We start from the raw sequence: 25,052 nt of genomic DNA, 5'->3' as shown, positions 1-25,052 counted from the left end.
ATACTTGCACAGTGCAAGTGTGTTTATTATAATAATTTTGCCCAGGGCATAATGCGGAAGTGGCACTACTACTGTGGACATAATGTGTAAGGGGCACTACTACTGTGTGTGCATAATGTGCAAGGGAACTACTACTGGGCTGTTATAATGTGTATAAGGGGAGGGGTACCACTGTGTAATGTGAATTAAGGGCTCTAGTGTGTGGCGTACCATGTATAAGGGGTACCACTGTGTGCTTTAATGTAAATAAGAGACACTGCTGTGTGCTGTAATATGAATAAAGGGTACTACTGGGTGGTCACGCCCCTTCCCCATGTGATCACATCCTATTTTGACACATGCCTTTGGGGGAGAGCGCCAGTCCCTTACTTTGCCAGGGGCGCTCAGACCCCTAGATACACCCCTGGTATTACCTATGGCAAACGAGAGCTACCACCTGAGGCAAGCTCCAGAAAGTTAAGCATTTTTGTGATTGATAAATTAGATAACATCCCTGACCCATACAGAACTAAGGGGACACCAGTATCCTGCATTAATTATGCCGTTAGACGTTTAAGAAATAGCCCTGATCTTAAAACGAGCCTTTCTTTGGTGAAAACTGGCCCCTTTGTCTGGTGTCTGGAAAGTTTATATACAGATGTGCCCTCATACACCTAGCACCTATACGTTATACAGCGCAAGACGCTTGGCGCGACTGAGACTCTCCATGAGGAGTAGTTTGCTGTCGTTTTTCCTTTAAATGTGCATCTTATTAGCATCTCAGAGGCAGCAAAACACCACTCACAGTGTACTAGAGATACTGGGCTGATTTTGTAGCTGCACAGGATTTTGTTTTAAACATGTACAAAGTCGCAGATGAAGCACAATGGAACTCGGTGTAAGAAATAGCATCTCAGCACTTTATACACAGATACAGTTTTGGTCACACACTGATATACAAATGTTGCACCTCAAATTGACCAGTGCAATCTAGCAAAGTCGTTCTGCCGCACCCAGTTGTTTTATTTATGCTAATAACATGCATATTTTCATCAAGAAAGATGCTTAGCGTGGCCAAGTTGCCCAGGAGCTGGCGTACTGAGAGGGACTATTTGCTGGGACACATCTTTACTCGCAGTGCTATCTATGTATATATTTTGTAAAACCTGTAGGATTTGCAGAGGGCCCCACCAAAAGTAGTAGCAGCAGCGGCTCTCAAGTATCATCTCAGTGACCCTGGTCACCAGCTTATGCAAAATACATAATGACACATTTTGCATTCCTGCCCTACACACTGGTTTGAGGTCAGGTGGCCGGCGGACGGAATCCCGGCAGTTAGCATACCGACGCCGGGATCCTGGCCATCAGAATGCCGGCAGGGGGGTGAGCACAACAAAGCCCCTTGCAAGCTCGCTGCGCTCACCACACTTTCTATTCCCACTATATGGGTGTTGTGGACACCCATGAGTGGGAATAGTCCTGGGCCCCCTGCTGGTATGCTGACCGCCAGGATCCCGAGCGCCAGGATCATAACTACATACCCACCTTCCTTATGTATCTCCTGCTAGTGCAAGCAACATGACCATTTTCTCTCATATTAATAAAGGCATAATATCCAGATTAATGCTGGATAAATCTACTTATAGATAAGGTCAAGAGGGGTGGTCTTCAGTATGCCGGCTGTCGGGATCCCGGCGCACAGTATACCGGCGCTGCAATCCCGACAGCCGGCATACCGACACTTATTCTCCCTCGTGGGGGTCCACGACCCCCCTGGAGGGAGAATAAAATAGCGTGGCGCGCGTAGCGCGCCACCGTGCCCGCAGCATGATGAGTGCGCAAGGGGCTCATTTGCGCTCGCCACACTGTCGGTAAGCCGTGGTCGGGCTCCCGGCGCCGGTATGCTGGTCGCCGGGAGCCCGACCGCCGGCATACCATACTACACCTGGTCAAGAGGACAAAGAAAAACAATTTACAAGTACATAAACATACCACAAACCGATCTCTCAATAGAATGAATAAATTTACCATAACAAAAGTAATAATATACAGTATAATGGACACAAATCGGGGTTTACAGTGTGAAATATTAAGATGATGATTATTATAATTATTACCAGTTATTTATATACCCCACAGATATTCCGCAGAGCTTTACAGAGAATATTTGGCCACTCAAATCAGTCCCTGCCCCAGTGGAACGTACACTATGGCCCTCATTCCGAGTTGATCGCTAGCTGTCGTTGTTCGCTGCATAGCGATCAGTTAAAAAAATGGCAAAACTACGCATGCGTATGGGCCGCAATGCGCATGCTCGGTGTACGGGTACAAAGTGCATCGTTGTTTTGCACTGCTTCTAGCGACGATCCATTCGCACAGACGATCGCAAGGAGATTGACAGGAAGAAGGCGTTTATGGGTGTCAACTGACCGTTTTCTGGGAGTGTTTGGAAAAACGCAGGCGTATCCAGGCGTTTGCAGGGCCGGTATCTGACGTCAATTCCGGGACCTTTGTCGCAGCAATCATCGCACAGAATAAGTAACTACAAGGCTAGTCTTGTTTTGCACAAAATGTTTTTGTACCGCTTTGCTGCACAGGCGTTCGCACTCTTGTAAAGCGAAAATACACTTCCCCGTGGGCGGCGACTATGCGTTTGAACGGCTGCTAAAAGTAGCTAGCGAGCGATCAACTCAGAATGAGGGCCTATATTCCCTACCATATGCACACGCACACATACACACTAGGGTTAATTTTGGTTGGAAGCCAATTAACCTACCATTAATTTTTGGATTGTGGAAGGAAACCAGAGTACCTGGAGGAAACCCACGCAAGCATGGGGAGGACACACTCCACACTATTAAGGTCGTATATGGTAAATGTTTGTGGTGTTCACTGTTGCATCTTTAGAAAGTGAATAATTAGAGGAATGTAACGTGATTTGGGATGTGGTGGTACTGTTCTATAAGGAATCAAGGGGCGAATTCAGTATGGATTGCTTGTGCGATCCCCTGCGCAGTTTCCTTGTTTTTATTTTTTATTTTTTTACACCAAGAAACTCTCTGTCGCCAAAGCAGGTAAAAGTAGAAAATTGCTTCTCGTTAAAAGTATAGGGCAAGAATCAATCTCCACGTTTCTCGGGAGAAAAAGCTGTGTGCCCTGTGTGGAACTCTCACTTGATGTTCACTATCCGCATGCACCGTGACCTTCATGTCATTTAAAAAACCTTGACACCAAACAAAATCACATTTTTGGACACGTAAAACCACTTTCAGAAAAGAATGTCTCAGATCAAGTAATGCAATACTTTGCAGATTGTACCCATGTAGATGTTGCCATCTTGGTCTGCAATCACATGCACTTACCAGTAACCCGGTCCCTGGTACATATTCACAAAAGTAAGCTGTTGACATTTCAAAACAAGCATTTATGTTATAATATAGGTTTGAGCTATCGTTCATTCAGAAAAGTGTTATTTACTGCAATAGCTGAGAGGTGCAAATCTGGGGTGAAATTTAATAACCTGCGAGTTGGAGGCTGTGTGGGACTTTGTGTGAGTCTGCCCATATTTTTAAAGCGGCAGTCATTTACACGGCAAACCCAGGTTGCTTTTACCACGTAAATGATTGCCGCTTTAAAAATAGAGGCAGACTCGCACAGCCTGCAACTCGCAGGTTATTACATTTCACCAGTGGAGTTAAACCTAAGCAATCTATTGCAAATGAAAGAAAGCAACCGTTTAATTTTTTGCCATGGTTTTAGTGCAGATTTGCAACTTAGAGGAATGTAAGTAAACAGCCTTCAAAGTATATGGGTACAATGTATCATAATAGAGTAAAAGCACATAAAATTGCAGTTTACTGCAAAACATTTAGACCTCTATGCTTATTGTAAAGGCCCAAATCAGATATTTGTCGGCAAGCTGTCCCAACAAGTAGTGTAGGTACAGTAATCCTGCATACTGGTAATATAAAATGGTGACTGCAAGGTAGAGATGATCACAATTCGCCATGGTCCATACTGTAGATAGGCATACTATACTATCCCTTTAAACCGGGACGCTCATGGATTACACAGGTTCTGTGGCGGATTATAAACAGGTGAAATGCAGGCTTGACGTGAGCCAGCCACAGAACCTGTGTAATTCATTAGTGGCCCAGTTTAAAGGGATAGTATGGTAAGCCTATCCATTCATATACCCCCATATGTTACCTGGCTGTTTTTAACCAAATAAATCGTATAATTAATTAAGGCCCCATTCAGGCAAGCACTTTGTCATGTCCCAATACACCATACTTGCCTACCTGACCCTCTCCATGAGGGAGAAAATGCTCTGTTTCTGGACTTTCCTGGTAATGTATGATTGCCATCACCTGTGGTGAAACACCTTTCTTATCAATTAACTAGCTCACCACAGGTGATGGCAATCATACATTACCAGGAAAGTCCAGGAACAGAGCATTTTCTCCCTCATGGAGAGGGTCAGGTAGGCAAGTATGCAATACACACGTTACAAGATGCAAGCACACTGGTCAGAAAAATTATATAATTATTGGGATAATTAAAAGCAGTCAGACTGAAATGTTGGAGGACTAAAAACACATGAATTTCCAGGTTATCGCTATCAGCCGGTATTACACTGTCACTAGTGACTATGAACAGAAGAGGCATGTATACCATACTTGCCTACCTGACCCTCTCCATGAGGGAGAAAATGCTCTGTTCCTGGACTTTCCTGGTAATGTATGATTGCCATCACCTGTGGTGAGCTAGTTAATTGATAAGAAAGGTGATTCACCACAGGTGATGGCAATCATACATTACCAGGAAAGTCCAGGAACAGAGCATTTTCTCCCTCATGGAGAGGGTCAGGTAGGCAAGTATGATGTATACCCTGGAATCAGTAATCCTGGAGACTGCATGATTTTCAGACAAGTTTGCTGACAGAGCATTCTGTCTGGAAATTGGTCTGAGTAAATTGTGAAAAAGTGTATACATGAACAATCTCTTACAGATGAGTCTCCAACTGGCGACCACATCAACACTGGGAAAATATCATCTCATATTAGCCATGAACTACAGCCTATTATATATATATATATATATAAAATTTGTTGTGATCTGACCTCCAATTTACAATCCTTGAAGGAGGAGTTTGCAAAATAAATATTTGTACATCTGCTCTTATGTGGACCACCACTGGATGTTAGTGGTGGTTGAAATGTTTTATGGACAGGTATTTTATCAATACAGTATCAGATGATCTTTTATACATTTTTATAAATTTTGCGTATTGGAACATATTGTTTGTTTTCCTAAACAAGATTGTATTTGACAATTTGACATTAGATAATTCTGTCACAAAAATAGGGGTATTATAACAACCCCAAGGTGCCAATTACACTAATACTACATATACATATATATAATATATAGTGACGTGCGGTGGGGTGAGGCAGGTGAGGCAGAGCCTTTCCTGTCATACTAACGTTTGTACCAGAGTTTTGACTGTATAAAATATATGAAAAATACAAATAATTTGTTTGAAATATCTTCTTTGCATTATTCTAATCATTTTTACAGCCAAAACTCTGGAGTAAAAAGTCTATTGCAGGTGAGGCAGTGCCTCACCTGTGTATCCTGTCCACACATCTCTGATCAAAACTCACCAGATTTCCAGGAGTTTATAATGCTGCACCTGTGTATAATGCCCAGATGTACACTTTGGCTCATATCTTGCATGTAAATCTGGCTCTGGGGCTAGCCAGTGCCTCCTGAGCCATATAATCACCGCACTTCAGTGATAAATAACTGTCCCTGTTGCCTTCCGTGTATGCAGTCAGACTGCCAAATAGAGAAGAAGCATCGGCGGCACTCAGGATAAAAAAAGACACAACAGCAGCCACTTGTTCAGGCCAATGTTTCAATGAAACGTCGGCCTGAACAAGTGGCTGCTGTTGTGTCTTTTTTATCCTGAGTGCCGCCGACGCTTCTTCTCTCTCTCTCTCTCTATATATATATATATATATATATATATGTTTCTCTGTCATAGCATGACAACACAGTGGTTAGCACTGTTATCTCCCAGCACTGGTGACGTGAGGTTTATTCTAATCAAGGCACTATGTGTGTGGAGTTTGTATGTTCTTCCCATGCTTGTGTATGTTTGCTATGGGTTTCTTCCGTACACCAAACAGTTACTGGTAAATTCAGGACCCTAGTGTGTGTGTTAGTATTTATGTGGTATAGAATTTAGACTGTAAACTTCAATAAAGTAGGACTGATGAGAATAGTGCAAAATCCATGGGAAGCCCTGTGTAAAGTGGTAGCCCTATACGAGTTCGATATGATTTACTGCCGTTCGGGATCCCGGCAGTCAGGAGACTGACGCCGGGATCCCATCAGGTGGGATCGTTGCGCTCGCCACACTATACTATTCCCCCTCGGGAGGTGGCATGGACCACCACCCAATTGGAAATACCAGGCTTCAGTCGGGATTCAGACCACCGGCATTTCACCGGCTGCTTGGATTCTGCCGTCGGTATCCTGAATGTCGGGATCCCGACAGCTGTTAAATTAACCACATCCCCACTGTACAGATATATGATTATAAATATTTGATTTTACAACCCAGACATGCTGCCCATATTGTAACACAATGTACCAGGAATACATCAGAAAACATAGTTCATTTGTTATTAGTTTGGGCACAATTGACAGTTTTCTGTTAAATCAGATTTATTGAATAATTCAGTATAAATGGTATCTGTCCTGTAGTTTACACCTAAAGTTGTTTTAGTATAAAGTGCATAAAAAAGCACTCTGAGTGCCATGAGATAGAGAAATAACATTTTTGGGTCTCTCGCTGTCGAACTAACAGCTGGGGAGCCACAAGACACCCAACTCTGAGGGGTATATTTACTAAAGCGCAGGTTTTTAGAAATGGAGATGTTGCTCATAGCAATCAATCAGATTCTAGCTATTATCTTCTAGAACAGTGGTTCTCAAACTCTGTCCTCATTACCCCACACAGTGCATGTTTTGCAGGTAACCCAGCAGGTGCACAGGTGTATTAATTACTCACAGACACATTTTAAAAGGTCCACAGGTGGAGCAAATTATTTCACTTGCGATTCTGTGAGGAGACCTGCAAAACATGCACTGTTTGGGGTCCTGAGGACTGAGTTTGAGAACCTGTGTTCTAGAACATAGGTCTGCAAACTCGGTCCTCATTATCCCACACAGTGCATGTTTTGCAGGTCTCCTCACAGAATCACAAATGAAATAATTAACTCCACCTGCGGACCTTTTAAAATGTGTCTGTGAGTAATTAATACACCTGTGCACCTGCTGGGTTACCTGCAAAACATGCACTGTGTGGGGTAATGAGGACAGAGTTTGCAGACCTATGTTATAGAAGGTGCTAGATAAATTATAAATAGGATCTGATTGGTTGCTATGGGCAACATCTCCACTTCAAACTGCACTTTAGTAAATATTCCCCTAAAAGTAATCTAGGTACTATACAGAGAATACACTATCAGAAAAGAAAGAATAGCACTATCTAAAACTCTCTCTCTCTCTTTCTATATATATATATATATATATATATATATATATACACACACACACCATACTTGCCTACCTGACCCACTCCATTAGGGAGAAAATGCTCTGTTCCTGGACTTTCCTGGTAATGTATGATTGCCATCACCTGTGGTGAGCTAGTTAATTGATAAGAAAGGTGTTTCACCACAGGTGATGGCAATCATACATTACCAGGAAAGTCCAGGAACAGAGCATTTTCTCCCTCGTGGAGAGGGTCAGGTAGGCAAGTATGATATATACATATAATATATAGAGAATTTTGGGTGGAGAAGAGAGAATGATACAATACTATTACATAAAACACAAATGGCTGTACATGCCTCGCCACAATGATGCCTTGGGACAGGGTCTAACACTTTGCCTGCTGAGAGTGCAAAGTGGTGCGAGACAATTCTATGCATTGGTACCCCTACAGTCCTGGCAGTTGCTGTGTGGAAGGCATGTGAGCATTCAATTATTTATCTCATCCAACTTCCCACAAAACCATGGAGAAGATTTATCTAAGCTTGGGGAGAGATAAAATAGACAGATATAAAGCAACAACCAATCAGCTCATATCAGCACAACAAAGCCTGTAAAATGGCGGTTTTAGAAATTGATTGGTTGGTATTTTTTCTTTCTGCTCTTTATCTCTCTCCAAACTTTGATAACTCTGCCCTGTAGTTTTAGTTTTAGAAGAAGTTATCCTTTAAGTTTACATCATTAAAGAAAGTCCACAAACAATAGTAATCCCAACTGATAATATACTGATTAACACTGTATTATTATTTTATACTTTGTTGCAACTCTATGTAATTCCTGTTTTATATAATGTTGCAAACAAAGAAGTTGAATAAATGTTGATTGTCACACATATTGCAAATTCATAATAAAAACAACTACAAATCATCTTATTATCAACTGGAGAATATGATTTGAAGACAACTCTCCTTTAGAATTGTACTCTTAATAGGTATTTATTTTTTATTATTTTTACACCATTTTTCTTGTTCTTGAAATATTGTATTGGCAAATCGGTCCAATAATTGTATAGTGTGTAACCAGCTCTAGTACAATACTTTAGTGTTGACTTCTGATTAATTTAAACTTTTACGGCGGGTACACACTACCGGATGTTTAAATGACAGTGGTGAACGACTATATTGTTGAACGATCTAGCGTTCAACGATATAGTGCATACACACTGAACGTTATCGTTCAACGATAACAATCAGTGACGTCACCGCCGGCATTCCCGAACATGCAGCTCAGCCCGACATTGATGGGTTGAGCTGCATGTCAGCTCAATATTGGTGATCGCTGAACGAAGTGCGGGAGCGCGCATCATTCACCAATATCACCCCCATACACACTGGATGATTTCAGGCTAAAAATAATCAATAACAACATAAATGTCTTTATTGTTTATTTTTTAGGCAGAAATTGCCTAGTGTGTACCCGGCTTAACTCCTCACTTATCAGAGTTTGCACTTTAGAGGGTTCAAACTCACTATGCAATGTTGGGTATTGTGTAGGGCCATCTTAATGTATAGGCACACTGGTTAGCTGCCAGGGTCCCCATAATTCTAGGGGCCTTCCAGCAGGGGCAGGCTGGTATCTTCTGAGCTTCTTCAGGTGGAAGGTAGAGAATTCTGGCCGGCTGCTCTGGTTGTGAATTACACACAATCAGAGTAGCCAGGCAACATCATTCTCTACCTTCCTCCAAGCCTACAGCCAGACAGTGAATGGCTGTCAGCATGCTGATTGGTGGGTGGCTGGTGCAATCCACCAATCAGAGTGCTGATAGACATTCGCTGTATGGAAAAATGTGGAGAGAAGGCATAAGACTGCAGGAGGGGCAGGTTAAGATTTTTTTTCAGAATTTTCTGTGAATGGGTGGGTAGGGGCCCCAGTGCATTGATATTCTCAGGGCCAATAATTCTGTTAAGATGCCCCTGGTATTGTAACCTGGATCTGTAGTATATAGTAAGTACACATATATTCCAATATTTTAAAGAGCCAAAAGCTGAAAATAGATGAAGATGATCAAAATGTATTCTTATGTTTAAAAATTAATCTAATGACAATTCCTTTATGCACAGCTACATTGATAGTGTATTGTACAGTGCAAACATGCGTAATAGGCTTTTCCTAGAAAGTTATGCTTTTAACACTATAACTTCCAGATTGCTCAGGGTACAATAGGCCAGTGTGGTTCAGGTACTATTCATATGAGCACTTAGAAAGAATTTACTCATGCTGTGATCCAAATTGACTACTACAAAAGCAAACTGCTTACAAAATACAGCAGGCATTGATCATTGATCGCTGGCTCTGGCTGAATCTGCTGTTTACATGAGCAGTAGTGTGACTCACAGCCAGAGTAACACAATGGAACACTGTGCAAGTACCAAGTATATTGATCCTAGTCACAACACCTAGAAGCATAATTAGCAGGCACTGGGCCCCACAGCAAATTTTATTGGCGGGGTACCCAACAATGTACATCTACTCACTGCTCCAAGGGCCCTCTGAGTATATGTGAGGGCCATAAAAATGCACATCAGAGACCTGATTGGGCATACGGTTCCATAACAGTGGAACTGAAAGCCCCACGGGCCCCACTGGGAGTACCCTGATCCTCACACATGCTGAAAAGACCAGAATGAGGGCTTCAAGAGAGGATGGTCCACACATTGCTTAATAGTTCCACCACTTCCTACAGCTGTTGCGCAGATAGACAGGCCAAAATGCATGGCTTCTCAGCATTGATCTTAGATATGTGGATTATACATGTGAACATCATTGGGATCAATGTTCCTGGCTACTGCTTGTGTATAGCAGATGCATGTGAGCACTTGTAACAATGATCCCATTATTCTCAGTATTTTCAGAGAAGTTCTCTTGCATCACTTTAGCATCACTCTACAACCCAACCTGACAAACTCTTTTAAAGTACTCCTTGGTGTTTGTTCAGAGTTATTGAAAGAATACGGTAAACTAATATTGCATTCCAACATGATCTGCATAATCTGCTTGTAAGATAAAAATACTTAGGGGTCTATTTATCAAAATGTGCAACGAGACTGTGTGATTCATCAAACTCACTGCGACTTACTGCAAGTTAGACTAATCCATTGATGCAATTTACCATTGCTCCCATGCTGGGACAGCAGCTCTTATAAGCAACTGTCACAGTGAAGCCTGTGTCAGTTTTGCCATTAACCAACCCTGCACTGCTAGGGTGTGTCCCAGTGGGATCAGTACTAAATCCCGCTGGACGGGATCCCGGTGGTCGAAATACCGACGCCGGAATCCCGACCACACAATCCCGACAGGGGTGGCGAGCGGAACGCAGCCCCTTGCGGGCTTGCTGCGCTCGCCACGCTGCGGGCACACTCATTTACTCTCCCACTATGAATGTCGCGGACAACCACGGAGGGAGAATATGTCAGGATTGTGGCGGTCGGGATTCCGGCGTTGGTATTTCGACCGCTGGGATTCCGGCCGGCGGGATCTTGACCGCCTCCCGTCCCAGTAGTGTAGTACTGACCAACATGCCCTTAGGTCACACATGCGCACTGTGTCGGAGAAGGCGGAAGGATCCAAATGGACCCCTCTTCACAAATCGGGCTCTCTTCCTATAGGGAGGAGCAGGGCTCAGTGGGATAAAGCCATCTACAGATAGCGTTAGTTCCTGTAGTCAAGCTCAGAAAACGTTCAGCTTTTGGAACTTGAAAAAATGCATATCACAACATTCCCATCTTGTCTTAAATTACATAGGAAATATCCATCATATCCCCTGTGTTCACGACTTTGGGGGTCATTCCGAGTTGATCGTAACTGTGCTAAATTTAGCACAGCTACGTTCATGAACTCAGACATGCGGGGGGACGCCCAGCACAGGGCTAGTCCCGCATGTCAGTGCCCCCCCCCCCCCCCCACAGAAGTGCAAAGGCATCACACAGCGGCGATGCCTTTGCACTTCAAGAGTAGCTTCCGGCCAGCGCAGCTTTAGCCTGCTGGCCAGGAGCTACTCATCGCTCCCCAACCCGCAGTGGCGGCGTGTGACATCATGCAGCTGCTGCGGGCCACTCCCCGCACGGTCTGGCCATGCCTGTGTTGGCCGGACCACGCCCTCAAAACGGCGGCCAAATCGACCGCCTCTGCCTGTCAATCAGGCAGAGGCGATCGTAGAGAAGTGACGGGCGGCCATGTGCCGGTGCACTGCGGCGCCGGTGCATGCGCAGTTCTGACCCGATCGCTACGCTGTGAAAAACTGCAGCATGCGATCGGGTCAGAATGGCCCCCTTGGTACACAGGCACTACACTTGAAAATGAAGCAAACAGGTAGAAACTATAGTTCCTGTATGTGTAATGGGTCAGTCATTTTGATAAATAAGCTCCCAAAAAATTGTTGTAAAATTTCCAGCTTTCGCTGTGATTTTTGTTTTTTTGCTGCTGCTTGATTGAACAACACAAGGGTATATGTATAGTTACCAATCATACAAATTTTAACATAATTCCCAGAGTAGCTTATTAATGTCTCACTGCGTTTGGAAAATTGCAAAAGTACATTTTTGCTATGCGCTCATCTGAACAAGCCCGCGTAATCCTACAGTACAATGAAAACTTGATGAGAAAAGTGTCTCGCTTGAAGTTAAATTATGTTCCTTCCCATAGGCATTTATAATCAGTAGCAATGCATAAAAAAAGACAAAAACAGGCCAACATAAAATATAGCACTTATACTATGGAAGAACATATTTCTACCATGTATTTACTGGCACCTGTAGGACAGATTTTCTTCATGATTCTGAATATGGAACAATATCAGGTTTATTATATAGATTGAATTGTCTATTTTTCTGTTCATTACAAAACTATTTTGTCAATTTAATACACCTACTATGATAGACAGAGCTTTGCTGCCACAATTTAACAGATTTGACTCTTTCATTGCCAAACAAAAACACATGTAATGCCTCGCACTACAGTCTTTTTTTGTGTGTGTGTGTGTGCCAGCAATGAAGTGGTTAAACTGCACACAGTACCACTACATTTTATACCCACTTTTTAATACAGAAACCCCAACATATTTACTCCACTATATAGTATTGTTTAGCAGCTAATGAGATGGGGTAAATCAAGGTCTGTCTTTTGCTGAATCGTTTGTTTTTCTGGGGATATATTAGCAGAACTGGTTTCCTTTTTGCCATCTTTTATTTTTAGATTGTTCAGACTTTTCCCAGTGATGACTGATATAGTAGTCTCTTCCTCCAGGAATTTCACTGTTGGGCCAGTAGAGAAGTGGGACTGAAATATTCGTCCATCTGTGAGAATAATATAACTGTCTACTATGGCATTTTGAGGGTGCACCTGCTTACAAAAAAATCCATGCAACAACAATAGGAACTCCTTTTTCAAGCTCTTGTGCATATATCCATAGATGTAGGGATGGATGCAACACTGTAGGAAAAATAGAACTAGAATTATAGAGGTGACCCACTTGGGGATGATTGCACTGGCACAAGAGGAGACAATGCTCAGGATACTATAGGGACCCATACTGATAATGTAGGATGACAATATAGCAAAGATAACCTTGGCAGCTTTGCAATGGTACAGCGGTCTGTGGTGACCTGTTTTGTCATGTGTGTTTAATGCAGAAGATCTTGTCCCATCTAACCTGTCACATCCATTTGCGTGGACTGGATGAACTAATGCATTTTGCCTCCTGGCAGCCCTAAACACCATGCCATAGCAGGCCAGCATGATGCCCACTGGTAGGATGAAGGAAAATAAGGCGCTGAGCAGGGTGTAGGAGTAACTTGAAGCCCACAGGACTTTGCAGTAGTGGCTTTGGAAATCAAATTCAACTTTGCCCCATCCATAGAGGGGAGGGGTGCTCTGGAGAAGGCTGAGGAGCCAGGTGAAGAAGATCAGCAGGCTCCCTCTCTTTGGGGTCATCTTGGTGGGGTAGGACAATGGGTGGATGATGGCCAGGTATTTGTCGACAGAGACCACCGTGATGGTGTTCACCCCTGCAAAGGCAAACAGGTGCATGAGCACAACCACCGCCCCACAGAGACCGTGCTCCAGAGGCCAGATGTCTGGCAGGGAGGTGACTATGACACAGGGCATCACCAGCACCGTCTGCAGGAGGTCGGCCACCAGCAGGTTGAAGATGAAGCGGTTGGCCACCTGCAGCAGCTGCGGCTTGCGATGGAAAACCACCAGCAGCATAATGTTCCCGAAGAGAGACAGGCAGAGCAGAGAGATCATCAGGGCGATCCTGAGCACCGTGTCCGGCATGGAGGGGGATCCTGCTGCATCTGCTGGGAAGTCATGGCTCTGGTTCCCGGTGGCCCTCCGCTCAGCCAGCCTCTGCATGGTGGACCCCAAAGCCCCCTGATCACACCTCCTCCTCCATCATCTGGCAGGGGGTGAGGGGCTGTGTGCCGCAGCTGAGAGGAGAGTGCTGCTGGTGGGGCTTATTATATCCTTACATGCTTATTTCATCCTTACATGTTCCATGGTACATAGTGTGCTGGGTATATCCAACATCCTCCCACTGCATCAGGGGCACTCAGAGCGCATACAGCGGGACTTCACAGGTTGCCCATGGTCACTTCTTCTCCAGAGCGGCCTATGTAATGAACGCAGACATTAATACTGTGCTTTCTCAGTGACATGGTGAAATGCAGGGATCTGACGATAGACACATGTGTATTACTCTAAATAGCAATGGCAGTGTCACCGTGAAGTGTTAATTATATACAATTTCACAATACATGTGTGTGTGTGTGTGTGTGTGTGTGTGTGTGTGTGTGTATATATATATATATATATATATAGATATACATATGTATGTGTATCTATCTATATACATATGTATGTATATATAGCTATATATATATATATCTATATATATCCTATTGGTAGGGGATGTACACTATATCTAGCTATAACTTCCCCTCCATGCATTGTTGGTCTGTAATAAGGGTGAGAAGGAAACCTACAAGGGTCTCTTTACCTGTTGATGAGCATTGTCTTATCCCCTGTAGTCCCGAGGAAGGTGATACAATGATAGATCTGTCTTCATGCCCCCTCCCCGTTGTGTCTATTTCTGTGGTTTGGACAGCTCAGTGGTGCTGGAGAGAAATCAGCCCTCTCCTCCTCCTCCTCCTCTCCCCTGTCTCTCCAGCCCTCCCCCCAATGCTCCCTTCCTCAGAAGCTATGGAGATGCTTTTCAGCAAGCAGAGGGAGCAGACTCCTCTCACCACCAGCAGATTGCTGCATTAAAACATTTTACATATTTCCTTCTCTAATGACTTTCAATTTTAAATAATGAAGTTGGCAGGGCTTCCTTAGCCCCTGGCGGCAGCCATTGTGCAGTACAGAATTGTCTCATTCTCTGTCAGGCAGTGCCAATGAGTGCCTGCACCCGGTAATGTGACACATATTTACTAAATGTGCCCTCTATGACACTGGGACTAATTACATGTGACGTTCTGCATCTGAGCAGATACTCAAGAGCAAATAACTTCTCACACACATTGCCATTAGTATTACCAGCAGTCATATAATAATAAATCGTTTGCACTGACAGCACAATCTCTGCTTTCATCTAATTTTCTCACAGATACCAACAAGCCCACAGATTATTATCACACGTCAGTCTCCACAACTGCCTGGAAAAGCACATTTTTGGTTCATTATGTACTCCTTACGCCTTACCGCTGTCATTTTGGGGATGGATTGGCTCATTTTAAGCATTCACTTCCCACAGCACTTATCTTCTGATATATTTTTGTATTACCAGACAGTAATCTTTACGCAAATGGATATGAAATATTGGCAATAAAGCCATTGTACATTGATAATGTGTGTTCAGAGATTTAATACCAATACAGCATATGTAATAATGTAATAAAGTGCCTTCAGTGCAAACCTGATGCGAAATTGAGATTGAAGAGGATAAAATGTAATAATTTTGCTTTTGTCCCCCCCCCCCCTCCCCCACCACCTTCCTTTAAAGGATACAGGACACGAGTGCTGAAAAATTAGGAGGAAATATATATATATATATATATATATATATATATATATATTATTGTATACACATGCTATTTAATATACGTTATTACCTGTCATTATTTGAACACAATAAATGACTGACAATCATTTACGTCTAGATGGAATGGGATATTGACTGTTAAATTGGTTAAATGCTTCATAATACAAAAAATAAAATAACAAATGTTTTATTAATGCTAATTTTGTAATCATAAAATGCAAATAATCAATGTTTTCAACTCTGTATGTACTATTACTCCATGACTTCAATATAAAAAAAAATTGTAATAATTTCAATTATAATGTTAATAAAGAATATGCTATTTTATTTGTTTACAGCTTAGGGATATGTCAATTTGAATAAAAATACACAGTACTGAAGACACAGTTATGTAATGAAAATATACTATGTTCACAAATAGTGTGTAACCCATAGCAACCAATAAGGTTCCTTTATGTTGCCTAGTGCAGTTTGGAAGATGACATTACACATTTGGATGCTATTGGTTGCTAAGTGCACATTTATGCTCAAAGCACTGACTTATTACATACTTTCCCAAATGTCTTATTGGTATCTAGTTAAGTAGAGCAATGGCGGTAATACTTAGTAATTCCAAGTAGTCCTTTATGTTCAGTTTCTTACTTAAAAGCGTTTTGACCTGAAGCCTAAAGCTGCTATCACATTTACCTTGTGACAGCTACAAATTTCATTTAGCCCTTAATAGACTTCAAACAGACACCTGTATGTTACAAAATATTTTCTAGAACAATACACAGCTACCATCAAATGTATATATATTGAATATTGTTGTTCTAATTGTTCTATACAGGATTATGTATCTGTAAGGCATAGATACGGATGAGCACATTTTTCATGCACTCTATGTACATTAAAGATGGAAGTAGAACAGAAAAATATCCATATGAGATCAAACACACAGCTGTTTACATCTGCATTTGTGTGACTGCAGCCTGCACTGTTACTGAAAACAAATGGACACAACAAACCCAGGAAGGAACAGGTATACAAATGCTCTCTTAATGGGGGAGATGCACTAATCAGTGAAAATGGTGGAGAAGTGAGCCAGTGGAGAAGTTGCACATGGCAACAAATGAACTGCTCTGTATAATTGTAAAGTATGCAAATTATAAATGTTACTTCAATGCTGATTGGTTGCCATGTGCAACTTCTCCCATTGCAGCGTTAAATATATACATGTTTGTGGAGCATATCTTGCATGTTTTCACACTAGGAAAAAGAAGATTCTGGAGCACACATTAAGAAACAGTTTCCAAAAATGAAAAGTGGAGGTGTTGCCTATAAATTATCTTTTTCATTCTAGAAAATGATAGACAGAATTTGATTGGTTGCTATGTCTGTTTTAGAATATTTAGTAAATCTACCCCAAAGTCCTTACGTGTCAGAATTAGTAATGTTAGGGACCCATCTGTTGGACTTCTCCTTGACGTGGTAGATGTGCTCTTGTGTTTGACCAAATATGCTCTAAGGACCCCAGTTATGCTCCATGTTATTTGCAGTGTATATTATCTGTTTTGACTATCACTACTTTTTCCCATGTATTTGTGTTTCCACGCTACTCGTGCCTCATAACATATATTTCCATCACATCTAAATGTATGGTCCAACAGATGTAACTGGGCTTTTTGGAGGCATTCTCACATAGGAAAATCTCAGCTAAAGATTATCTGGGTATAGAGAATTGGATATAAGTGTAAATATGGCTGATGGAGGTGTTACAGTTGCTCATAGGGGTGTAGTACTGCTGACCGGCGGTCTCCTGACCACCGGTCAGCTTACCGACGCCGGGATCCCGGCAGCATACCGACGCTCGCCACGCTGCAGGCTCGGTGGCGACCTGCGGTCGCCACGGGTTCTATTCCCACTCTATGGGTGTCGTGGACACCCACGAGTGGAAATAATCCCTTTTGGTCGGCATTCTGACCTTTGGGATAGTGAGCCGTCGGGATGGTGGAGGAGGTCATGTGACTGTCGGTCAGCTGACCGCCGGTCACATGAATACCACCCGCTCATAGTGATTGCTAAATCACACACGTTTCAATGCACACAGATCTCATAGAGTGCAGCACACTGCACATACACCACAGTCTGTGCCTGCATCAGATGGAGTTTGCTAGTGTGTATGGATTGATTCGTCCATCAATAGAGCACACTGTCGGTAAAATGGGCATTTCTAGACGGTGACTGGGCGTGACTATGCGAGCGCACTGAACTCTTCTGTCTCATGGGAATGCTATGTAGGTGACTTGGACGTGTATGTGGCTTCCAAGCTTGATTGTAGCGTGCGGGCAAAAATTAGATCTTTTGAAAGCAGCATGGGGCCAGTGCAAGCCCACCAACTAATGATAAGAGAGTAAAAGCAGTGGACAGGCTTCCACATGCAGATGCACAGATTGTTAGTATACATACCTGTAAGTGGATTCTCGCATTGGCATAAGGATGTAACTAGGTTACCGCGGCTGATCGGAAAAGTGGCCGGGGATGCGTCTGACTCAGCACATTATTGATGGAGGCACTACTTATATTGCACACTTGTGGCACTGCAAGTACCAGCATGTATATGCCTCCATCATTAATCAAATAAGATGTCTTCAATTAACATAAAAATATTTCTGCAGCAGGTTACATTAGTTTCCACAGGAAAACATCGGTGGTAGAGTGGATCTTGATCCAGAGGCACCAACAGAATAAAGCTTTAGGCTGTCCCAGTATGCATTGGGGCCTCCTCTATAACCCCGCCTCCAGGTACTGTGAGCTCAGTTTCAGTTGGTGTTTGCAGCAGCAGGTCACTTAACAGGTGGGCTGCACTGGGCAGCCCTGAAAAAGCTTTTTCTGACAGAAAATTTCTTCAAAACCGGGCTGTCAGCGCTGTATGTCTGTGTGACATTCAGCGTTGCGGCTCCATCACCTCCAAAGTGGTGTCGCATACGCCCGCAGCGGAGATGTTCTGGGTTTAGGCACATGATCGCAGTCGCTCTCCTGGTTCGCGTGGCTGCTACGGGGAGGAGGTAAGAGGGTCCCCCAGGCAATATCCGCCATTAAATCGCATTCCATCTGCGACCTAGGGAGACGGGTCGCGGCGGTGGCGTGGACACTGTCACTGAGCAGAGACTCCACTAGACCACCAGGGCAATAGAGCATAGGTCGGGTGTACTAACGCCCGATTTAATAAGGCTCGCTAGTACCTGGGGTGGAAGTCAGGGCAGTACGGATGGTGTAATGGTTAGCATTAGGTCATGGGTTCGATTCCCACCATGGCTCTACCTGTGCGGAGATTGTATATTCTCCCATACTTACGTGGGTTTGCTCCAAGTACTTCGGTTTCCTCCCACAATCCAAAAATATACTGGTAGGTCAATTGGATCCCAAAAATAAATAAATATATATATTAACCCTAGTGTGAATGTGTCTGTGTGTACATGTGATAGGGAATATAGATTGTAAGCTCCACTGGGGCAGGGACTGATGTGAATGGCCAAATATTCTCTGTAAAGTGATGCAGAATAGGTGTGCGCTGTATAAATAACTGGTAATAAATAATAAGTCCAGCATATGGGAGCCAGCGCTTGACCTGTAGCCTCTCCCCAACCCAGGGCGACATCTACTGCAGATTTTCCCGCCTTGGAGCTGCCTCACACTCTCCCTCACACCCTGACTGAGACGCTGGTCGCCATTTTCTAAGTATAGTTGTGGCTGGTCTCTGGGACTGCAGGGCAAGGTCTCCCTTGTAAAGCCGCCTGTATACCACGCTGTGTCTTTACAAACACTTGAGTATTCTACATGTCTTTACACAGACAGCGATAGTTAAGAAAAAGTGTACCTATTACAGGATATATTGCACGGGTATTCTGATATATACCTCCGGTCTAGGACCGTGCTGTGTTTATATATATATATATATATATATATATATAGTTCCAAACAGAGGGACGGCACTCATAGGATTTTGCAACAAGTATATTATATTCCAATAAAAGAAAGTTCCAAAGATTACATCAACGTTTCGGTGTAGAACACCGTCATCAGGATGTACAGAAATCACATACAGGAGAAAAGGTGAACATGTTCACCATTTCTCCTGTATGTGATTTCTGTACATCCTGATGGCGGTGTTCTACACCGAAACGTTGATGTAATCTTTGGAACTTTCTTTTATTGGAATATAATATACTTGTTGCAAAATCCTATGAGTGCCGTCCCTCTGTTTGGAACTATCGAATCATGGCTACCCCATGATAGGACTGGATCACCAAGGTATTTGTGTCTTTTTTCGAGTGCCGATACACATGGTTGTTATATATATATATATATATATATATATATATATATATATATATATCCAATCAGCACTGACTTAACATTTCTAATTTGCATACTATACAATTGTACAGAGCAGCTGATTGGTTGCCATGGGGAATTTCTCCACTGGCTCACTTCTCCACTTTTATCACTGCTTAGTACATGTCCCCCTAAGTGCGTCAGGATCATATATATATATATAGTGCATCACAGTATTTACCCATTACGTGTATTCTACTGTGCACTCAGTCACATAATACCGGACTCATCCACTCTGCCTGTCACCACTGTCACTTCACTGAAGGAACTGACAGATAAGCGTGTGGAGGGATGCCTGAAGTCTATTTACTCCCTTACAGGTGCTCTACATAGACCCACTATTGCGGCCTCTTGGGCTGCAAAAGAAATTGAAGCATGGGTTCAGGCATTAGAGGAAGAGCTGCCCGAGGATATATCTGACAATGCCAGACAGTACCTGTCTCACATTACCACCGCCGCCTATTACATTCAGGAGGCGTCCTCTGAGGCGATGTGTTGGCAGCCAAGGTGTTGACTACTTCTGTCCTGGCTCGCCGTATTCTGTGGTTGAGGTCATGGAAGGTGGACCAAGACTCCAAAAAGACCTTTGGGGAAGACCTAAATAAAATTGTGTCTGAATTGGTGGCTGCTAAGACTGCCTTTCTCCCACATACTAATCCTTCTACACAAAATGCTAAAGGTACCGCTTTTTGTTCCTTTTGGCCTCAAGGGAAAGCAAAAGGTCAGGCATACCGAGACAATCTTGTGCTCCCAAAACCACTAAGCCCAAGGCAAAGCAGTCCTGGGCGGCCCATCAGCCTGCTTCTAAACAAGGCAAGCCTGCCGCATGATGGGGCGTTCATCCCCCTGGGGGGACTCCAGGGTGGGAGGCCGACTTCTGCAGTTCACCCAGGTCTGGTTAAAGACCACTTCAGACACATGGGTGCGAGAAGCTGTCACTCACGGGTACACAGTCTCCTTGTAGAGACATCCCCCTTGCCAGTTTTGCACCACGGTTATCCCTTTGGATCCGTTAAAGGCACAAGCTCTGCAAAAGGTTGTGGAATCCCTCCTGAATACAGAAGTCGTAGTGTTGGTTCCTCTGGCCAGAGAGGCAGAGGTTACTACTCAACCCTGTTTCTAGTTCCAAAACCCATTGGGTCTGCCAGGCCTATACTCAACCTCAAATCACTGTACACATTTGTGAGAGTGTCCAAGTTCCATATGGAAACACTGCGCTCAATTGCACTGGCTATGGAACCCGAAGATTATATGGTATCCCTGGATATACCTATTGCTATGTCGCATCAGCAGTATCTGCAGTTTGCTATTGGCAACCTCCACTATCAGTTCCAGGATCTGCCATTTGGACTGGCTATGGCTCCTCTGATCTTCACCAAGGTCATGGCCGTAATGACAGCCCATCTCCATCGCCAGGGAGTCAGGATCCTGCTGTATCTGGATGACTTGCTTATTATGGCAAACTCCCACGATGTCCTCCTCAGTCATCCACAGCTGACGGTAAGCTCATCAATTGGAAGAAATCCTCGCTGGTCCCAGCTCAGAGTATGGTGCACCTGGGGGCACTCCTGGACTCACACGGCCAATGACTGTTTCTGTTTCCAGAAAATGTCCTGTGACTTCAAGACAGGATAAGATGCTTCCTTTGTCGCCCCAGAGTGTTGATACACTCGGCGATGGAACTACTTGGCCTGATGGTGTCGGCATTCAACATGGCAGAGTATGCTCAATTTCATTCTCGCCCTCTGCAGAGATTAATCCTTTTCGAAGTGGGACGGCCTACCTCATCAGATCAGATCTCACATGATCACTTTGACTCCGGAGGTTCATCTGTCGCTGATATGGTGGCTACAGGACCAGCAATTGAGCAGGGGCTGTCCCTTCTGGATCCCCGACTGGGTCCTGCTGACAACAGACACCAGTCTGAGGGGATGGGGTGTGGTGTTGGAGCAACACTCTTTTCAGGGTTGCTGGACCAAGGAGAAGTCACTCCTCCCAATAAACATTTTGGAGTTGCGGGCAGTGTTCAATGCGCTATCTCTCACCCTACCTCTGGTACAGAACAGGCCTGATCAAGTACGGTCAGACAACGCCACCACGGTGGCATACATAAACCATCAAGGCAGCATTCGAAGGCGCATGCCAATGATAAAAGCGTCAAAAATCCTTTGTTGGGCGGAACATCGGCAGTGTTCATTCAAGGCGTCCTGAACTGGAAAGCGGACTTCCTCAGCCACCAGGACGTACACGCCGGCGAGTGGAGTCTTCATCCAGAAGTCTTTCAACTTCTAGTGGACAAGTGGGGCCTACCAGACATAGACCTGATGGCATCTCGACACAAGCACAAGGTTCCGGTGTTCGGATCAAGGACCAGGGATCCTCAAGCAGTGTTCGTGGATGCACTGGCAATTCCATGGAACTTTCGGCTGCCTTACATGTTCCCTCCAGTGTCACTCCTGCCCAGGGTCCTGCAGAAGTTCAAACAAGAAGAAGGATTTCTTCTTCTAGTCTCTCCAGCGTGGCCCAGACAACAGTGGTTCTCAGACCTGCAGAGCGTCCTCTTCTACTTCTTCAGCGCCCAGACCTTCCTCATGCCTTTGTCTTTATTCGGACCCTTTCTAATATGTTATAGTGACCGGGCAGTTCTTAGAACTCGCCAAGGTTATTTACCTAAGGTGGTGTGATCTTTTCACCTTAACCAAGAGATTGTGGTTCCGGCCTTTATCTCTTCTGATTTGTCCTCCAAAGAGCAGTCTTTGGATGTGGTACGGGCTCTCCGTATATAAGGGGAGAGGACTGCTTCAATCAGGAGCTCAGACTTCCTTTTTGTCTTGTTTGGTTTTCACAAACGTGGCTGGCCTGCGAATAAGCAAACCTTGGCCAGATGGATTAGAGTGGTAATTGCACAAGCTTATGCGCAGGCTGGTTTCTCATGTCCTGCTGCTATTAATGCCCATTCTATTCGGTTTGTTGGACCTTCTTGGGCGGCCAGTCCGCAGAACAGTTGTACAAGGCGGCTACGTGGACCTCTGTGAACATGTTTATTAAATTCTGCCTTTGATACTTCCGCCTCCCAGGATGCTTCCTTTGGACTCCGAGTTCTCATACCTGCTAAGACGCATCCCCTCACTTGAGGAACTGCTTTAGGACATTCCTGGTGTTTCCCTGTGGAAACCAATGTAACCTGCTGCAGAAAAGCAGAGTTATGAGACTTATCATTGTTAACTCTCTTTTTGCGAGGTGCATTGGGTTCCACAGGGCGCCCGCCCTGACACACCTAGCTTCTATGGGTTTGTACGGCATTAGCCGCTGGTCCCTTCTCCTGTCGTGAGAATGTGGTTCAATGTGACTAACATCTACCTTCTCTTTTACCTGCTCCTGCATTGGACTGGTTAACGAAACTGAGCTCACAGTGCCTGGAGTCGGGGTTATAGAGGAGGCCCAATGCATCCTGGGACAGCCTAAAGCTTTAGCCTGTTGGTGCCTCTGGATCAAGGTCCACTCTACCCCCGATGTTTCCCTGTGGAACCCAATGTACCTCGCAAAAAGAGAGTTAACAATGGTAAGTCTACCATAACTCTCCTTTTTTGGCCCTGCTATTTAATTTATAAATAGCTTTTACCCTTTAGTATTTACTAAATATTATATTGAGCATGAAATTAAAATGTTGCTTTTTATTACTTATTGTGAATTTGCCCACCAGTAATAAATTCCTAAAAAAATGTGCCTCATAAATATATTTATTGTTTGAGCCAGTAAATTGTTAATTAGTAACAATGACATACATATGTTTATTGTTCTCCTTTATTATGTTCTGGATGGATAGATTGCTCCGACTGTAGAACTATCTCTACTGTTTGGCAGTTATTTCCACCCTGATTGGCGGTGAACTTTCAACCGCAAATATTTAGTATCACCTGCATGTATCACAGAGGGACCGCAGCAGATGTCTCCAATATCTGCGGTGATCCCTCATTCCCGACTGCAGTGACAGCCGCCCTAGGTTTTTATGGTGATGTGATGCCGCCAAGCTCTGGACTGCAAAGCAGTTACCAAATATGGATTGCAAATTAAGCCGGCAGAAGATTTCCCCTGAACCCTCCCCAGTAATGGCAACTTGCGCATGCGTGGTCAGCAGGACCACACATGACAGGAGCCCCGCTACCACACTGAACACATTGCAGGTGTGAGCTCCTTTCAGAGCCTCTGTCCCTGCGGGATTAGATTGATACATACTGCCAGTATAATCACATCTTGCAGTACGAATCTGTGCGCTAATATCGCACCCAGATAGCATTGAGTATGTGATTACTGATAAATGGACCTCTGAGTGTCTTTTGACATTTTCCACTGCAGATATGTGACATGATGAGGAAGGCAGAGTGACAAGCAGCTGGATAATGCTAGACATTTCAGTATCACCTATAACTTCTAGATCTGGGTGTCGGTGGCGGGATCCGGTCTGAAGATCGACAGTGTCTAGGTCGACAATGTTTAGGTCGACCACTATAGGTCGACAGTCACTAGGTCGACATGGATGGAAGGTCGACAGGGTTTCTAGGTCGACATGTGCTAGGTCGACAGGTCTAAAGGTCGACATGAGTTTTTCAAATTTTTTTTCTTTTTTTGAATTTTTTCATACTTAACGATCCACGTGGACTACGATTGGAACGGTAAAGTGTGCCGAGCAAAGCGGTAGCGGAGCGAAGGCACCATGCCCGAAGCATGGCGAGCGAAGCGAGCCATGCGAGAGGACGCGGTGCACTAATTTGGGATCCCGGTCACTCTACGAAGAAAACGACAAAAAAAAAAAAATCCTCATGTCGACCTTTAGACCTGTCGACCTAGCACATGTCGACTTAGAAACCCTGTCGACCTTCCATCCATGTCGACCTAATGACTGTCGACCTATAGTGGTCGACCTAAACATTGTCGACCTAGACACTGTCGATTTGATGAACCACACCCGTCGGTGGCACAGCCCAATTACAAAAGTTAGCCATTCCAAAATTCCATTACTGGCTCTTTCCTC

At 44.0% G+C, this 25,052-nt stretch overlaps 1 protein-coding gene across 1 annotated transcript; it reads right to left on the bottom strand.

Moving 5' to 3' along the window:
- Positions 1 to 12,301: 12,301 nt before the first annotated feature.
- GPR101 (G protein-coupled receptor 101) lies at positions 12,302 to 14,727 on the bottom strand. Its single transcript, XM_063935672.1, has 2 exons — positions 14,600 to 14,727; positions 12,302 to 14,212 (listed from the first exon to the last, which is right to left on the bottom strand). Exon 2 carries the CDS (start codon positions 13,954 to 13,956, stop codon positions 12,685 to 12,687), a length of 1,272 nt encoding a protein of 423 aa, XP_063791742.1. The 5' UTR covers positions 13,957 to 14,212; positions 14,600 to 14,727; the 3' UTR covers positions 12,302 to 12,684.
- Between the last annotated feature and the right edge of the window lie 10,325 nt (positions 14,728 to 25,052).

Source organism: Pseudophryne corroboree, chromosome 8 (genome assembly GCF_028390025.1).
Source record: "Pseudophryne corroboree isolate aPseCor3 chromosome 8, aPseCor3.hap2, whole genome shotgun sequence".
In the NCBI taxonomy this organism is placed as follows: domain Eukaryota; kingdom Metazoa; phylum Chordata; class Amphibia; order Anura; family Myobatrachidae; genus Pseudophryne; species Pseudophryne corroboree.
The sequence above is the reverse complement of the archived record's forward strand: the minus strand, read 5'-3'. Positions and strand labels throughout refer to the sequence as shown.

Bases quoted from the DNA above. Each gene is read 5' to 3' on its own strand.
- GPR101 (XM_063935672.1), bottom strand. From the start codon at position 13,956: ATGCAGAGGCTGGCTGAGCGGAGGGCCACCGGGAACCAGAGCCATGAC.